General features: G+C 46.7%; 8 protein-coding genes across 8 annotated transcripts; 6 read left to right on the top strand and 2 right to left on the bottom strand.

Moving 5' to 3' along the window:
- Window positions 1-261: 261 nt before the first annotated feature.
- On the top strand, window positions 262-1,682 carry F5891DRAFT_338136 (DOPA-like domain-containing protein). The gene is made up of 8 exons (XM_041371407.1): window positions 262-592; window positions 667-680; window positions 733-879; window positions 938-1,016; window positions 1,072-1,102; window positions 1,162-1,166; window positions 1,218-1,321; window positions 1,375-1,682. Exons 1-8 carry the CDS (start codon window positions 537-539, stop codon window positions 1,491-1,493), a joined length of 555 nt encoding a protein of 184 aa, XP_041225636.1. The 5' UTR covers window positions 262-536; the 3' UTR covers window positions 1,494-1,682.
- Window positions 1,683-2,070: 388 nt separating this feature from the next.
- Window positions 2,071-3,636, top strand: F5891DRAFT_1189147 (Aspartate/glutamate/uridylate kinase; the record flags this gene model as incomplete). Its single annotated transcript, XM_041367109.1, has 7 exons — window positions 2,071-2,112; window positions 2,161-2,271; window positions 2,321-2,416; window positions 2,473-2,647; window positions 2,703-2,824; window positions 2,896-3,506; window positions 3,558-3,636. 7 exons carry the CDS (start codon window positions 2,071-2,073, stop codon window positions 3,634-3,636), a joined length of 1,236 nt encoding a protein of 411 aa, XP_041225635.1.
- A 168-nt stretch (window positions 3,637-3,804) lies between these two features.
- Window positions 3,805-5,124, top strand: F5891DRAFT_952889 (phosphoribosyltransferase-like protein; the record flags this gene model as incomplete). Its single annotated transcript, XM_041375139.1, has 7 exons — window positions 3,805-3,838; window positions 3,890-3,929; window positions 3,992-4,456; window positions 4,515-4,623; window positions 4,688-4,796; window positions 4,850-4,908; window positions 4,954-5,124. 7 exons carry the CDS (start codon window positions 3,805-3,807, stop codon window positions 5,122-5,124), a joined length of 987 nt encoding a protein of 328 aa, XP_041225634.1.
- Window positions 5,125-5,526: 402 nt separating this feature from the next.
- On the top strand, window positions 5,527-5,781 carry F5891DRAFT_903514 (uncharacterized protein; the record flags this gene model as incomplete). Its single annotated transcript, XM_041373507.1, has 1 exon — window positions 5,527-5,781. A coding segment is annotated over one exon (255 nt), but the record flags the coding sequence as incomplete, so codon positions are not given.
- Window positions 5,782-6,104: 323 nt separating this feature from the next.
- F5891DRAFT_338313 (Per1-like protein) lies at window positions 6,105-7,370 on the bottom strand. Its single transcript, XM_041371409.1, has 3 exons — window positions 6,904-7,370; window positions 6,306-6,849; window positions 6,105-6,251 (listed from the first exon to the last, which is right to left on the bottom strand). The coding sequence occupies exons 1-3, from the start codon at window positions 7,361-7,363 to the stop codon at window positions 6,248-6,250; spliced, it is 1,008 nt and encodes a 335-aa protein (XP_041225632.1). The 5' UTR covers window positions 7,364-7,370; the 3' UTR covers window positions 6,105-6,247.
- A 55-nt stretch (window positions 7,371-7,425) lies between these two features.
- F5891DRAFT_1035789 (uncharacterized protein) lies at window positions 7,426-9,751 on the top strand. Its single transcript, XM_041361816.1, is given in 7 exon segments — window positions 7,426-7,699; window positions 7,751-7,813; window positions 7,868-8,028; window positions 8,080-8,340; window positions 8,393-9,582; window positions 9,596-9,598; window positions 9,649-9,751. 5 exon segments carry the CDS (start codon window positions 7,601-7,603, stop codon window positions 9,519-9,521), a joined length of 1,713 nt encoding a protein of 570 aa, XP_041225631.1. The 5' UTR covers window positions 7,426-7,600; the 3' UTR covers window positions 9,522-9,582; window positions 9,596-9,598; window positions 9,649-9,751.
- A 768-nt stretch (window positions 9,752-10,519) lies between these two features.
- F5891DRAFT_338116 (uncharacterized protein) lies at window positions 10,520-12,169 on the top strand. Its single transcript, XM_041371406.1, has 9 exons — window positions 10,520-10,736; window positions 10,792-10,917; window positions 10,970-11,056; window positions 11,117-11,143; window positions 11,193-11,231; window positions 11,285-11,377; window positions 11,430-11,493; window positions 11,544-11,690; window positions 11,742-12,169. The coding sequence occupies exons 2-9, from the start codon at window positions 10,890-10,892 to the stop codon at window positions 11,995-11,997; spliced, it is 741 nt and encodes a 246-aa protein (XP_041225630.1). The 5' UTR covers window positions 10,520-10,736; window positions 10,792-10,889; the 3' UTR covers window positions 11,998-12,169.
- Window positions 12,170-12,201: 32 nt separating this feature from the next.
- F5891DRAFT_1128751 (Phosphomethylpyrimidine kinase-domain-containing protein) lies at window positions 12,202-14,291 on the bottom strand (the record flags this gene model as incomplete). The annotated part of the gene is made up of 9 exons (XM_041364312.1): window positions 12,202-12,332; window positions 12,385-12,570; window positions 12,622-12,818; window positions 12,867-12,908; window positions 12,960-13,103; window positions 13,155-13,278; window positions 13,340-13,979; window positions 14,038-14,163; window positions 14,220-14,291. The coding sequence occupies 9 exons, from the start codon at window positions 14,289-14,291 to the stop codon at window positions 12,202-12,204; spliced, it is 1,662 nt and encodes a 553-aa protein (XP_041225629.1).
- Between the last annotated feature and the right edge of the window lie 103 nt (window positions 14,292-14,394).

The following is a 14,394-nucleotide window of genomic DNA, read 5'->3' as shown; positions in this document are numbered from 1 at the left end:
AGCGCTAGCGTGAGCATCGCATGGCCGTCCTCAACGGAAGCTGTGTCATCAGGCAAAGCAATGGAGATATCTTTTTCCTGGATACCTGGACCCATTTTGAACACCGGCCAATATTCGTTGTGGAGAAGTTGAAAACAAACTTAATTATAAGGTTGTTCCAATGCTATTTGTGTCATGGTGTCTAGTTCAGTTACCGGTAGTCTTGTTCTGGTTCTGAGTACGTAATCACATGTTGACACTCATTTATCGTTTGCTGCGACCAATTGCAAGAAACTTGTTCTTCCGAAGCCCGAATACATTTAATGCTGTTGTCCGATTGGGAGAATGCAGCCGACAGAATACGAACATTGCATCTACCCCACATGTCTTCCACCGAACTCGTATCATCTTGGCCCATGTGACATAGGCGTATTGGGCCCCACATCCCTGGAGCCTGCTGGCGTAGCAGTCGACACTTGCATACTATATATATCATCCTTAGCACTGGCAGCTATGACCAGTTGCGGAGCCACACTTCTTTTCCACGGTGGGTTACAATGTCAGACTACCATCCACCAACCGACCTTGAAGAAGTGGTTAACTCTGAAGTCAAGTAAGTGCCCCGAGTTCACTACTGAGTACTGATCATTGACTCTTTTCATGGCTCGTTCGCGCTACGTATGACAGAGAATGGCACTTCCGTGAGTTGAGAGTATGGGTAACAATCTCTTGGTCGCTGAAGAATGTGTGCAGATATCTACTTCCATCAGCGCAACGCTGATCAGCACCAGGCTGCGTTGGATTTACGTGATGCTGTCCTGCGTCTAAGGCGTGATGGGGCGTTCGTCGCCGTGCCGTTATTTCGTGTGAACACCGACCCCATCGGCCCTCATCCTATCGGTAAGTATCTATCATACCCTTCCTGCCTGGAAAGAAATCATTTCCAAGTTGGTCCCAGGTTCATACGAGATCTGGGTACCTGCGACCTCGTTTTCCTCTGTATTTTCGTTCCTTTGCATGAACAGGGGTAGTCTAAGGTATTTCTTTATTTCTCCTCAGTCACGTCTACTCACCACCTTATTGCAACCAAAGCATACTCGTACACCCGCTGACCCGTGAAGCGGTAATTCATTTGCTTATCGAGTGTTTGACTGACTGACCGATGCGTGGACACCTTTGCAGAGAAAGTGAGTACAGATTATCGCCGGTATAACACACAGCTGACAGTGGCCTCCCAGAGACCATGAGCTCCGGAATGCGTGGATTGGCCCTCCATTCCCTCTCGATCTATCTGCCCTCCCGGTGAAGACTGAAGAGTTACCTATACAATATCCGAGTCTGAGTGAGTTTATTTTCACAAACACATTCTTACAATCATACTGATTGAACCCACAGAACTAGGCTACTCTGCACTAGAACCCGAGTTTACCCTTGATCAGCGCCGCCGCATCGGTGCCAACCTCGAACGCATCCTGAAGGGCGAGAAGGAAGCTGCCAGGGCTCCCATGAATTAATCATTTGAGGCATCTGAGCGATTGGAGGAGTTGTGGTGATGTTTTATGCATATTTAGTTACGATGTTTGTATGTTCTGCGAATGAACATACATTTGGTGCTGCCGTTCCATAAGTTCGATAATTTAATGTCACCTACTAGTAGCCTACTACCGCTGCTAGTGTGTAAGTAATTTGCTGACACCTGACTATTAGAAGACTTCACGTCATTTCATCGTGACTCATACTGCCCGAGTCAGCGTCGTAGAAAGTCACTCGTAAACTTACCCATCATCTTCTTGACGCGACCACATCTACCGCCTCGACCTGTACAAAATGTCACGGCTAGTCAAACGCGGGCCTCCTAGCACGATCGTTATCAAGCTTGGCGAGTATTAGTAGTCACTATCCCCGCCACACCACCCGCAGATGTGTAATCTGTGAAACCCTATAGGAACATCGTCCATCGTCCATGAAGAAACGCACCAGCCCCTCTTGTCCATACTTTCTGCGGTTGTTGAGACTGTTATCAGTCTACGCAGCCATGGACACAAAGTGGTGCTTGTCAGCTCTGGGGCTATTGGAGTGGGATTGAGGACGATGGATATCCCACAGAGACCGAAAAGTCTGTCCAAAAAGCAGGTATGTCTTCTTTCTGTATCTTGTAAGATTATGACTGATTAACGGAAGGCTTTAGCAGCGATAGGACAAGGTCGTCTCATTGCACTATGGGACAATCTTTTCGGGCAGTTTGATCAGCGAACTGCGCAGGTTCTGCTAACAAGAGGAGATATATCTGATGTAAGATGCTTTCCTCAGACGCCCTGTTCAGGCACTGAAAACATCCTAGCGCACACGATATTTGAACGCTGTCAACACACTAAATGAACTTTTGTCGATGGGTGTAGTGCCCATCGTGAACGAAAACGACACCATATCTGTTAGCGTAAGTGTCTACTACATATATGATGAGTGCGACACGGGCGGGCTAACTACCTGTAGGAAATAAAATTCGGCGACAATGACACGTTGTCTGCTATTACAAGCTCTATGATTCATGCCGATTACCTTTTCCTGCTTACAGACGTCGATGGTCTGTATACATCCAACCCACGAAAAGATCCCTCCGCAAAAAAGCTTGATGTAGTCATCTCTGTTGCTGCTATCCGAGCACAAGGTACGGATCCAGAGATACAGTAACGATTTGGCAGAAGCTGAGCCCATTCCTCCAGTCAGCACATCGACGCTAGGATCTAGCCTTGGAACCGGCGGAATGGAAACGAAACTGATTGCTGCTGAAATCGCAACTGGCGCTGGCGTTACAACTGTTATCACATCTAGCAAACAGCCCTCAGTGATCGTCGACATCATGGACTACTATACAGCACTGAAAAGCACGTCAATACCCACCTCAGGTACTGCTAGCCCGATCACTCCACAAAAGCTAATCAGGTCGACTTGGATGAAGTCGCTGCATCTCTCAGTTGGCCGAGGCCTCCGCATACTGTCTTTCAGCCTGCCTTGATTCCCATGCGGGACTTAAAGGCATGGACGAGCCATACGCTTTATCCAGCAGGTAGCGTGATTATCGACTCTGGAGCACATGCCGTGTTGTCTCGTCGAGAATCTGGTGGCCGCCTGTTGCCAGCTGGGGTGCTCGGAGTTCGAGGTTCATTTGCCTCTGGCCAAGCAGTCCGCATACTAGTACACCGCCGTACCGAAGGAGTTCCAGTTGAAGTCAAGGAAGTTGCACAAATGTCATATTCCAACGTGGCTGCAACGACACCATGCACGCCAGTCCTAGAACCCGGGCCATCAGTGACCGCCTCAGTCACGTCCCTTGTTCCACTCTCGCGTTCTGGGTCGTCGGCATCTTTATCAGATGATATGATCTATGATTCTCAGACTATTACAGACGATGAGATCCCATCGATCGAGAAGATGGACGAATGCGAAAATTGGGATTGTGAAGAAGTGGGACGGGGTTTAGCAAATTACAATTCTGCGCAGATATCCCGAGTGAGGGGCCTAAACAGGTGGGTTCTTTACTTTTGTTTTTCGACGTGTTTTCATTCGGTTGTCTTCAGCGCCCGCATAGTTCAACTCATCGGCTATGCAGACACAGAATACGTTGTAGAAAATATCACCATTAGAGTGTCTGCTTGATGTGGCAGTGTGGCAGTGTAGATGTAGATTATTTGTGCCGCGCAAACAAGATTTCATCGATTATTTTTTGGCAAGGGAAGCTATTGTGTCAATCAACTGCCACAGTCACCCTTTTCTTATTCTTCATCCTGCTCTATGTTATAAAACCATCCAGCAAATTTCTAAATTATGTATCACGGAAACTCTATCAGACTTCTTGCGGGTATGTTCATTTAGCACCAGTGCTTTTCTTTCGCTGATCTAGATTCTTCAGGCAATAGTCACCCAGAGCTCGCCCATGCTGTGGCCGAGCGGTGAGCTGCCGCTTTACATGATGCAGCAAAACAGCCCACGGACTAGTGATTCACTCACATAGGCTCGGAGTGCCCCTCACGCCATGCATGCCCAAAAAATTCTCCAACGGCGAGATAAACGTCAAGATCTCCGAATCCGTCCGCGAGGAGGACGTCTTCATCATCCAGTCAGGGTGTAGCGATGTGAACGACAACTTGATGGAACTCTTGATCCTCATATCCGCATGCAAAACAGCTTCCGCGCGGCGTATTACGGCTGTGATTCCGTGTTTCCCATATGCCCGCATGGACAAAAAGGATGAGTCAAGAGCACCAATAACAGCAAAACTAGTCGCAAACATGCTTGTTGGTGCGGGATGTGATCATGTCATCACCATGGATCTGCACGCCAGTCAAATACAAGGATTTTTCGACATTCCAGTAGACAATCTTTTCTCGGAGCCTTTGATGGTATCGTATATCAAGAGGCACATCGATGGGTGGCAAAATAGTATTGTTGTCAGTCCGGATGCCGGTGGAGCCAAGAGGTCCGTGTCGTTTTGTTTTTGGGGATTGACGCCAGTTTCACTGCTTGGCTATGATCAGGGTCACTGCAATGGCAGATAAACTTGGCATTGAGTTCGCCCTTATACACCGGAAACGTGATGGGAAATCTCAAAATGCTCCGGAGCGCATGGAGCTTCTGGTAGGAGATGTTCGAGATAAGGAATCACCTGCTTCTTATAGTCTATTCGAAACTTTATTGATGATCACCCTAGGTGGCTATTTTGGTGGATGACATGATAGATACTGGTCACACGCTCACACTGGCGGCTCGGACGCTGCATGAGAAAGGCGCCAAAACTATTTACGTTCTTATTTCGCACGGTGCGTGTCATGCAAGATGTAATTGCCAATCGCCTGATGCATGATCCCTGAAGGACTCTTCGCAGAAGCTCACATGGCTTCTTTGAACAGTCTTCCTATAGAGCAGCTTGTGGTAAGTCGTTCATGACTTTCGTTGTGCCGCTAATGTGTCATGTAGGTCACAAATACCGTTCCGCAAAACGAGCATAAGGAACAATTTTCGAAGTTAATAGCGCTGGACATTAGTTCTACCATCGCTGAAAGCATACGTCGCACACATAACGGTGAAAGCATCAGCCTACTCTTCGGTGAATGGGCGGAAGGCAGGGGTCTTGATATCATCATTTAGTTTGTTTCCTTGCTCCGGATCCTCTCGTGTCGGTACATATTACATCCTAGAAACGCCACACTACATGCCTAGTTCCTGACTCCTCCGTGCGCGACTGCGATCCTCGGGACTCCGATGATTGAGGTTTGTTCTGGCAGAAGCTCCCTAGCTACCCACGATTTAACATCTTCTAACACTAGTCAAATGGAGCGGGGGATTGCACAAATCGTCAGCCTTTTCTCATTCTCATTGTTCTGAATTAATTGGATCCCCGGCGTTCACATGACTATTCGGAAAGCGAGTCTAAGTCGAAACAAACTGTGTGAAGATAAGCATCGAGTGTGAGTTTGATCACTCAGGTATTTAAACAGGGAATGCATGAAGTGCATGCATCTCGTCCCGAGCCAACGTCTCATGCCAACGATGACCCAAAAACTCACGTTTACTACTGCTAGCGTGCGGAATCTTGTCATTTCCAACCCGACTGACGCACTCTACTATGAGGTGTTAACTCCTAAGTGGGAGTCGCATCAGACGACAGTGCGCCGACTGGACACTCACGCAAATCGATACGACACTGTCGGTAGCGTCCGAAGCCAGTCTAGCAAACCCGTCGCAGTCAGCATGTACAACGGAGAGTTCGTAAATGAGGAGTTGTGGTTGCGGAAAATTGAGGAACAAGGCCGACAGAGGTATATTCATCTTTGTGATGCTGAACAATCGCCAACTTTACCGCATTGTGTAGTCGATGGGAATTTGATGACGGCGAGGGAAACTATTTCTCCTGGGCTGTAGCAGGTTCCAATTTCGAGGTTAGGAAATAGTACAACAATATTTATACGGTGGGGCTGACAAGTGACAGCTTCGCAGTCTTGATGAGAGTGGAGCCCAAAGTCCGACCCCTATAGCAACATTCTATCCCCACAGGACGTCACTTCATGGTGACCATGGTATCGCAACAGGCATTTTTGGAGATCGAGTCATCTGTGGTGGATTCCTTGGATACAGTTATAGGTGCGGTATGCTGAAGCGAGTAAGTGAAGACGCTAACGATGTTGCAGTTTCTCTACTCGTGCTTGAACAGAAACGGAGAAAATGCAGTCTTTGAGCAGGTTAGAGCAGGAGCTTTAGACGTCTGAACAATTTATCTGGATTCCACACCATTAGTACACAGTAGTTGATAAAACTAGATATGTCTTCACCTCTTTGGTTCCCTCCATCCATCATCCAACGAATCTTTGATCAGGAAGTCATACCAGAACTTTGCGATAGGGGCAGTACTGAGGTGCCACAAGGCATGAGCATCGATGATGCGACCCCAGGGAGGGAAGTCGAAGAGCTCTAGAGCAGTTGCAGCCGTCATAAGAGCAACAAAGACTGCTACCTCAGATGCGTATGATGGTCGGTACGTTTTTGATTTGAAAGGAAAGCGTCGAATGAGGGGTAACGATACGGGAAGGGAATATAGCAGCCACAGCAAATTATGCGTGAAGCCAACAGTGAGGTTAAATGCCATATTATAGCTGTAGTCAAACCGTGGTAGAATGCTGAGATAGGTGACATGGGCAAGGTAAGCTACAGTGCAAATGGACGACCATAGAACGTGTACGGGCGTGCGCTGGATATGGCCATCCTCACGCGAACGGGTGGGGTATTGATTGAAGAGCCGTAAAACCGTGTGATACAGGGAATATAAGATGACGAGAGCAGCAGAGAAGTAATCCAATTTTTCTGTGTTTGGCAAATCTTCAAGGAATCGATAAGTAGGAGAACGTGATCACGCATAATTTGAGGGCAGACCTCTTGTGTGGAACACTGCGGACCAGAGCCAGGCGTTAACGCTCACTATGGCGCATGTTAAGTAGTAAGATCGCATTGGGTGGTCACTTGGTATTTTGCTGCGAAGCTGGCGCCATCCTTGGATATGATAGTACATATTCCACAGTGAGAACGCGACAGAGGCTGGCTCTTGCATTCCGAAGAGCCGCCAAAAGGGCCACTTTCCGTAATATTGATGTATCTTCGAACTTCCACGGATTGCGATATCTGTGAGCATATGCATGCACTGGTACTTGCAGTCGTCTGTACACGTCCAACGCGTCAGTCTGAGGCCAAGTGAAAGCGTCGTCTGAGGATGGCAATAGTCTCCATAACATGCAGAGACACAGTTCTGAAAGTTTGATGATCTGTCGCCGGAGGAAGCAACGACAAAAACGAGAAATGGAAGGGTTGCCAATACCCAGCGATACGCGAGCAACATAATGACAAGAACACTAGCATCAATTGAACACGGGCGGTCTTAGCATTACATAATAAGCCTCCCTCAAGCTCAATCTTGACTTGGACCAGAACTTCAATAACTCAATTGCCCCATCGAGCTCTCCGAAGGATCTTCGTACGCAGCAAGCGCACAGAGCACACGGGCTACCGCAATCTTATCTTTTCGCAGATAACGTTTCTAATACTAAACGTGGTGCAGCCAGATCACCAGACATTCATGGTTCGTGCCTCACAGGCGACTACCTTCTCATCTTCTGCCTACTTCGACGATCGGGGGCCGCACGGTACTGCTCAGCCGATAACTGAACATGTCAATGTAAGTTACCTCCTCTATTAATGAGCTGTTTTTCCTAGAGATGAATAAAAGCCACATTCTCGTCCCATAGTCTCATATTTTTTCCCTAAAGGCGTCGGTGAACACCATTATGGGGTATGTGTCATCTCATATTCATCACTAGGCTTTACTCTTACCCAGCACTGCTAGGAACGCCATCCGATGAAACCACATAGGCTGACCTTGACAAACGCCCTGGTTATGGGTTATGGTCTTGACAAGCAAATACATCACATATATAACCCTCGTCCAGCTACTCAAGCTGAGTTAGAGATGTATCATGATCACGACTACATTGACTTTCTTTCACGGTGCGGAATTTACACTACCTCGTTGACGGCTCACCTTATGACATCATATAGCGTGACACCAAATAACCAGAACGAAATGCGACATCTTATTGACACGTTCAATTGTGTCGAAGATTGTCCAATATTTTCTGAAATGTATGATTTTTGTCGTATGTATGCTGGAGCTTCCCTCGCAGGTGCAAGGAAGCTTACGGCGGGTACTTGTGATACTGCAATCAATTGGTCGGGTGGGCTTCATCATGCCAAGCGTGGAGAAGCAAGTGGTTTCTGTTACGTCAACGATATTGTTCTGGCCATTCTTGAACTTCTGAGGTGAGCAGTCGTTTCACTAGGTGATACCTAGACCTGACTTCGAGTCCTACAGATATCATCCCAGAGTACTCTACATAGATATCGACATCCATCACGGGGACGGCGTAGAGCTCGCATTTTATCATTCGAATCGTGTTATGACGGTATCCTTCCACAAATACACCGGCGATTTCTTCCCTGGGACGGGTAAACTTGACGATAACGGTGCAAGCTTGGGCAAGCACTTTTGCCTGAATGTGCCTTTACAAGATGGGATCGATGATGATATGTACTTGACGATATTCAAAACTGTCATTGAAGACACCGTCACGGCTTTCCGCCCGACATCTATTGTCTTGCAGTGCGGTGCAGACTCGTTAGGATGCGACCGACTCGGGGCATTTAATCTATCCATAGCAGCCCATGGTGAATGTGTGAACTTTGTTAGGAAGTTCAATGTACCGCTGCTTGTATTAGGAGGAGGAGGCTACACAATCAAAAATGTCAGCCGCTGTTGGACATATGAAACCGCCGTTCTGGTCGGGGCGACAATACCTGATGAGCTTCCAGCTACAGTTTACGATCCATTCTTCCGCGACTCGCAGTGGAAGCTTCATCCTCCCCTCACAGGACGCGTCGAGAACCAAAACTCTCCAACATCATTGCAACGAATAACCATTAGCATTCGGAACAAGCTGCGGTATTTGCAAGGTGCACCAAGTGTCGCCATGCAAGAAATACCGCCTGACTTGGAGGGTTGGCTTGCCGATGAAGAACGTAAACAGGAGGAGATCGATGAAGAGCGGGGAACTGCGTTCGCAGGAGAGCGAAGAAGCGACCGAACAATGGCGCGCAATGAGTTTTTTGAAGGTGACAACGATGTGGACCAGGACGAGGGCCCTGTATCTGTGAAGAGAACCGTCAGCTCAAGAAAGCCCCGTGCGTCAGGAAAGCGGGCACGGGGAAAGGCAAGAGGGAGACCGAGTGCCAATGCAAAAGAGGACGGGGAGGAGATAGAAGAAATACCGGTCGCGGCAACCTCTCGCACTACGAAGCCAAGGAGAACAGCGAAACCCCGAGCCCGCGCCCGCGCCAAACCGGCAGAAAAAGATAAAGATCTTCCGGATGCAGATCTCGAAGCTGCTGTCGATGCAGAGACTGACGCACCGACTCCAGTGGATTTGGATATTGACATATCGTGAAGCTGCGACGCTTGATGTCCTGTTCACTTCAGAATCTAGATGTTCGATGCTTTGCGAAACGCTAATAGGTATATCCATGCTTCCTACTTCTTTCGATGTATATGTTTTGGCTCAGAGCCTCTTGATCATAGGTAGTTTGGTCGGATGGCTCGTGACACCTCTTCTCAATGGCGTTGTTTATGTATAGCATAGCTGTACATTTGGTCGAAGGCATCAGATGCCTTGGCTGCTCGCGCCGCGCCGCGCGCCTGTCACCGCTATGCCTCCACGTGTTGAATTGACCATCTTGATTTTGCACCGGCTGTGTGATTGGAGAACACAGGTTTCATTGATAACGCTTGACTGATGTACCATGGGTACTAGATATTTGAGTAAGACCCCCTACACGATACTAGGGTTATGTACAACAAACATGAAATAAACAAACATCGGGTGCCAGTGGGCTGTTACTGCCCCACATGATCATTGATGTTGATGAAAGGACTGATCAACCTAATTCTGAACTGGTCTAACTGGAGGTTCCATGATCAAAGAACACAGCTTTCATGATTTTATCACGAAGGGTCACTTGGACAACATTCAGAATAGAAATTGCTTCCCTCAACTTCAGTCAATTTTAAAGAATTGAGGCTGAAGGATTTTATGCTTATCATACAGCATAGTTGTTGTTCGCATCTGTTTCAAGTGTTTGCACTGCATTCTGGCAAATAATCTCCGGGTGTCGTCAAGTTAGACCCCCTCTGAGTCAAGATATAAAGAGAGTAGCACATTCAACAAGATGTACAAACTCACTCCCACAGCACTTATCATGAATGCTTCGAGTATTGCTGCAGAATTCCAGCAGCTTGAACAATATGAGGTGTATGACACCATTGTTCGTCGACTTGGAGGTAAGAGCCATAAGTTCAAGTCTGGAGGATCTTGTGTTTACCTCTATTTGTTCAGTTTCAGCTGCTGTGCTGTACATTTGGGACTTTGGTGAGCAAAGACTTCATAATTTTCAACAGTACATGAAATTTATGATCTCATCAAGTTCTAACATTCCATGACGAAGTACTGAATTTATTTTTATGTAAACAAAGCTAAAACTCATTTTTTTTGGCTAGGTCAATATTCTATGGGTAGGCTCAAGTCAATTCTACCCAACTTCGAATCATAGCAGTCATTTTATGTTAGGGAACAAAGTGGACAACATCCAGGATTTTGTTTTTCATTGTATGTGGTTCAATTCAACCTGTAGCCTCCCTGATATGAAATGCTTATTTTTCAGAATCGATATTTTGGACTTGCTGTAATCATTGCCTCGACCTTCTGTCAGTTTTCTGATGTCTTCGTTTGTACTAGCATCAACTTACTTCTTTGTAGTTGATGTCCACACAAATCCTGTTAATGCCATGTAAGTCCTTCATGTTGTTGTATTAGCCATCAATCTTATTCACAACTACTAGATGTAGATGTTTCCCTGCTAGCATGTTTGTTCACCAGTAACCCTTATTTGTTACTAGGTCATGCATTCACGAACTTCGACATCATTGGTGAGTAAGATGCCAAGTCACTAGTACTGCCATCAGTATACTTAGTCATCAAAAATATAGGACTTTTTCTTGTTTTGAACATCGAGAGTGAGTGATCTCCTTTTTCCAATTCCAAAACTAAAACTTTTTTTGATAGTTATCCTTCTTCGAAGGCTGTTTGCTCTCTATGACTACAGTATGAAGGTCATGTCCAGAAAGCTGTTTCAGAAAGCTGACTTGATTTCACAGAACGAGTGATTGTGATTCCCATGGTAGTATTATTTATCATATATGTATGCAGTACAGTGGGAATAGCTATTGCAATGAGTGTATACTCTCAAGGTGACAATGGGCTGTCTCGATGCACTTAGCTTGAACTAACAACTTCACCTAGAAAATGAGTTTGTGCTCTTTGGTGTATGTGAAGAAATAATTCCAAGCTGGTTCATTCCGTTCTGGTGAGTGTGGGATACTTTTCATCGTCAAAATTTCTCATGTGGCAACAAAGGACTCCAATCATGGCCTTCGACTTCGTGATCATGGTACTTGCTGGCTTCAAATCTATGCAACATTACATCCATGTTCCTAATAAAAATTGGTCTGGTGCTCGATTAATGAAGACTCTGGCACGAGACTCTTTTGTTTACTTTGCATGGTGAGCATTGGGGTATCCATATTCACATGCTGAAAATAATCTCGTGCCTAGCAACTTCTTTAATTACTTGGCCATCACCTTTGTGTTTCATCTCGCACCACCTGAGTTCTTCCAACTAGGAGCAAGCTGGACAATTGTGATACCTCCAATAGCTGCCAACCACCTGCTCATAAATATGGAACAATCTCGTTTCAGAGACACCAACTCCACTACAGACTCAAGGACCAATGTGGAATCTGAGTCCTCGAAGGACATAGAGCTGACACAACGACATGTTCAGAATACTGCACTGCTTGCTGTTGTATAACTGAAGAAGTGATACATGGTTTTGTACAGTATGTAGGGTCTTCGATTTGTTCCACAAAGATGTGTCTGTTGTACATTAACTTGAGAGTTTTCCGTTACAGTTTAAATTTATGTGCTTTACCAGTTAAATATGCTCAGGATAGTTCGAAGAAACATAAATGGGACTGGTAACATAGCCATTGGGGGCATTCAACGGCATGGTTGCTCAAACTTCAAGATTCATCGCCATGTCCCAGAAACCCTTCTCCAACCGCGTACACCGCTCCCAAACGTTTTGCCAATCCGCAAACCTGATAAGTGAAGGTGCGTCCGCTTCTGCACGACTTTCAAGCGTCTCTGTGAAGCTACATGGAGTCGTGTACAACAAGAATTTTCGTTGCATCCTCACCTAGTCCAGCTTTCACTGCCTTTTGATAGACGTCACCTGAATAGTCCTCCATCCACTTGAGGTATGGATTCCCCTCCCATTGAACCCACGAGTCGGGCGCTCGAGCCTCTTCCTTGAGCCACAAGCCAACTTCTCCGTAACCAAGCAGGCAGGCGGCAAGAGCGACGACGAGTTTCATAGGATCACCTGACAGCCATACCTTCAGCAAGTAAACATCAACAAAATAAACCGCCGTACCCTGCATTCCGGTATCAATGAGGAAAGCCCCATAAGCTGTCAGGGAGGGAGACTCAGAGGTGTTGATCAGTTCGTCCTCTGTGATACCCCACTCAGCACAATACCCCATGTGCATCGAGCTCTCTTGAACTATGCTAAAAACCACATCGATAGCCGCCGATATGGGTGCATAGGCATGTGACTTGGCTGCAAGGAGTCTGGAAGAGAGACGTTAACTACGGAAGCGGGATGGTCCAACTACTTACGCATACGCCCGAGCATAATATTTGAGATAAAGATAATCTTGTCTTTTTGAGGCAATCAGAACGTGCTCTCTTATTTGTCAACAAACTCCTCACTCGATGAAGTGGATGAAGTTTTCCTTTGGAAGGGTACCCTTTCCCAGCAATACCACGAACTCGTGTCTGATATACTCTTTCCAAATTACCCTTGAACTCCGTATAAGGGAACTCGTGAGTGGGTATGGGTTCGTCTTGGTTCGCCTACATTCAAAGCAATTAATGCGTTGACATGTATTTATGATAGTCACGTACGGCGAGACAAGTTGCGGAGTAATTGAATGAATGTGGTTCAGAGGGCCAAAGCCACTCCCGATCGGAATAGCGGTCTCAATTCCAATATGGGTGTAAGCAGCCGCAAGCCTTACAGCTTCACCCACTGTATGAATTGTTAGGATAAGTCAAAGAACAGTCAAAGAAGGATGACGAGGGTGACAAACGCGGTATACCCCTCGCAAGTTGAGAGACCAATGCAGCACTCAGCGTACAACCAGTGCCATGGGTACTTGTTGATTGTACTCTAGTCCTAGCAAATATGGTGATGTGGTTATCAGATGCGCAAAGCACATCTACTACGAGTGAGTCTACGTGTTGATCTTTCCTTCCATGAACCCGGAGGATATTCGTGTTCTCGTCTAGAAGATCATCTCGAATCACCTGCGTGTTGTCCGATGAAACATTCGCAAGATCTCCTAGCGAAGCGACAAAATGACCGCCTTTCAGGAGCACAGCTTGAGGGCCAAGTGTCTTCAACTCTCGAGCAGCATTGACCATGTCTTGTAAGTTTGCAATGCGAGACGGAAAATTGCGCTGTTTCAGAAGAAGTTCCGCTTCCGCTTTATTTGGAGTTATGAGGTCCGAAAGGGGGAATAGTTCATCTATAATGGTATCCACGGCATCTGGGTGTAAGAGTGTATGACCGGAGGTGGAAACACAGACGGGATCGCAGACTAAAGGAATGTGCCCCTTGGCATCAAAGTGCTCCTTGAGTACCTGCGCGACTATCTTGGTGTTCTCTCCATTGAAAAGCATGCCAGTCTTGATCGCCTTGATGTCAATATCGTCCAGGACAGAGTTTATCTATGGGAAATGCTCAAGCTAATACAGGGACAGCATACCATGTAATTGAGTTACATACCTGCTGCTTCACGAAGTCGGGAGGCACTCCGTACACTGCTTGCACGCCAGTGGTATTCTGAGCAGTCAGGGCAGTAGTCACGCTTGCACCGTAGCATCCGTGAACAGTGAACGTTTTCAGGTCTGCCTTCAGTCAAAGAGTCTTGGATTCCCGTACGTGAAAAAGGTAGCACAAATGCGCACTTGTATGCCTGCCCCTCCGCTGGAATCACTTCCGGCGATTGTCAGGACTGGGGGACTTTCCAGCATCATCATGGTCCTCTCGTGGGCTGGTGTGCACCGCAGTAGAATGCGGCCTTCCGCATTGATCGGACATGTTGTTTATTTCCCAAGCCTTTGCCAAACAATCCAAAAGAGG

The sequence above is a fragment of the Suillus fuscotomentosus genome (genome assembly GCF_016647785.1).
Source record: "Suillus fuscotomentosus strain FC203 chromosome Unknown F5891scaffold_29, whole genome shotgun sequence".
Lineage (NCBI taxonomy): Eukaryota > Fungi > Basidiomycota > Agaricomycetes > Boletales > Suillaceae > Suillus > Suillus fuscotomentosus.
The sequence above is the reverse complement of the archived record's forward strand: the minus strand, read 5'-3'. Positions and strand labels throughout refer to the sequence as shown.

What these genes read in the sequence shown, in the direction of transcription:
- F5891DRAFT_1035789 (XM_041361816.1), top strand. Translation starts at nt 7,601, where the DNA reads ATGGTTCGTGCCTCACAGGCGACTACCTTCTCATCTTCTGCCTACTTC. An exon ending in TCGGTGAACACCATTATGGG is followed by an intron (nt 7,814 to 7,867) that starts GTATGTGTCATC and finishes CAGCACTGCTAG; the next exon opens with GAACGCCATCCGATGAAACC. An exon ending in GCCATTCTTGAACTTCTGAG is followed by an intron (nt 8,341 to 8,392) that starts GTGAGCAGTCGT and finishes CGAGTCCTACAG; the next exon opens with ATATCATCCCAGAGTACTCT.
- F5891DRAFT_338313 (XM_041371409.1), bottom strand. Translation starts at nt 7,363, where the DNA reads ATGTTGCTCGCGTATCGCTGGGTATTGGCAACCCTTCCATTTCTCGTT. An exon ending in CGCAGTGTTCCACACAAGAG is followed by an intron (nt 6,850 to 6,903) that starts GTCTGCCCTCAA and finishes GATTCCTTGAAG; the next exon opens with ATTTGCCAAACACAGAAAAA.
- F5891DRAFT_338116 (XM_041371406.1), top strand. Translation starts at nt 10,890, where the DNA reads ATGTCCACACAAATCCTGTTAATGCCAT. An exon ending in TCTTGTTTTGAACATCGAGA is followed by an intron (nt 11,144 to 11,192) that starts GTGAGTGATCTC and finishes TTTTTTTGATAG; the next exon opens with TTATCCTTCTTCGAAGGCTG. An exon ending in AATGAGTGTATACTCTCAAG is followed by an intron (nt 11,378 to 11,429) that starts GTGACAATGGGC and finishes AACTTCACCTAG; the next exon opens with AAAATGAGTTTGTGCTCTTT.
- F5891DRAFT_338136 (XM_041371407.1), top strand. Translation starts at nt 537, where the DNA reads ATGTCAGACTACCATCCACCAACCGACCTTGAAGAAGTGGTTAACTCT. An exon ending in CATCGGCCCTCATCCTATCG is followed by an intron (nt 880 to 937) that starts GTAAGTATCTAT and finishes AGTTGGTCCCAG; the next exon opens with GTTCATACGAGATCTGGGTA. An exon ending in TATACAATATCCGAGTCTGA is followed by an intron (nt 1,322 to 1,374) that starts GTGAGTTTATTT and finishes TTGAACCCACAG; the next exon opens with AACTAGGCTACTCTGCACTA.